This window comes from Austrofundulus limnaeus, unplaced genomic scaffold, assembly GCF_001266775.1.
Source record: "Austrofundulus limnaeus strain Quisiro unplaced genomic scaffold, Austrofundulus_limnaeus-1.0 Scaffold167, whole genome shotgun sequence".
Classification (NCBI taxonomy): Eukaryota; Metazoa; Chordata; class Actinopteri; order Cyprinodontiformes; family Rivulidae; genus Austrofundulus; species Austrofundulus limnaeus.
The window spans coordinates 631,051-632,027 of record NW_013952569.1 but is presented as its reverse complement, the minus strand read 5'-3'; the positions used below and the strand labels follow the sequence as shown (position 1 = coordinate 632,027).

At 38.8% G+C, this 977-nt stretch overlaps 1 protein-coding gene across 1 annotated transcript in view; it reads left to right on the top strand.

Annotated features, from left to right (window-relative positions):
- LOC106523835 (uncharacterized) overlaps window positions 1–977 on the top strand; it is a gene marked incomplete in the record, with an annotated part of 35,277 nt that overhangs the window by 12,498 nt on the left and 21,802 nt on the right. Inside the window, 1 exon segment of the mRNA XM_014017410.1 lies at window positions 670–707. Coding sequence (XP_013872864.1) covers window positions 670–707 — 38 coding nt within the window.

Here is a 977-nt window from a genome sequence, read left to right as displayed (position 1 = left end):
ACTCTGGATTTCAAAATTCAAGATGGCCCCCAACTTCAACCGATGCTAATTTAGCTGTTTTAGTTAATATTGATTATAAAAATATGTTGATTGTTAGTCCCCACTAAGATAAATGCTAATGCTAATTTCACAGAAGGCTATAACTTAGCAATTTTTACAACACACAGCTGAAAATTAGCATAGCAGTAGCAAAGAAACAATCTTTTACAAAATCTGACTTCAAATACAAAATCCTAGATGGGGTGGCCAATCAGGTGCCACCCAGACCAACCCTCTGGCTCCGCCCCTGTTCAGGAATTAAAAACTGGAAATCTTCTCATCTGTGTTTCTCTCTGACAGCTGAGAAGGCCGAAAAACAAACGGTGTCGAAATCCATCTGCGACAGTTCAGCTGGATCGACACAGGAAGCCAATGCCGCTGCTGCCCCCCCTGCTGTCCCTGCTGCTGCCGCCCCCGTACCGGTCGACGTGGAGAGGGTCCGGAAGTGGAACTCTGAATATAACTACTGTCTGGAGCCCAAGTCCTCCCAGACTGTGGGAGATCTGGTGGAAAAGTTCTTCCATGAAAAWYRTCTGAGTAAGTTGTTAAAAAGATGCTGAACAAGCAGAACCGTTCTAAAGGATGACTTTGATCTTCTTTCTTGTTTTTCTTATTTTCTTTTTAATTCAGAGAGTTTTCTGAGTCTGCAAGACTGCTTGGAACCAAATGTAAGTTCTTTTAAACTACTTATATGAACTACAGCATGTTTATATTCTTAGCACAAAAAGTAAATAAATCTGTGTTTGGTAGATCCTTTCTYTGTTGTAACACTGTTTCTTAATAATAAATATTTTAACGTTGGAAAGCCTGTTAGTTTCTCTTTTAAATGGTGCTACATTTGTAAGGACAACATAGAAATCACATAAATTTTAATAACAGCACTAGCACCTAGCTAATGTTAGCTCGGGAATTAACTAACTATATATACTATATATATA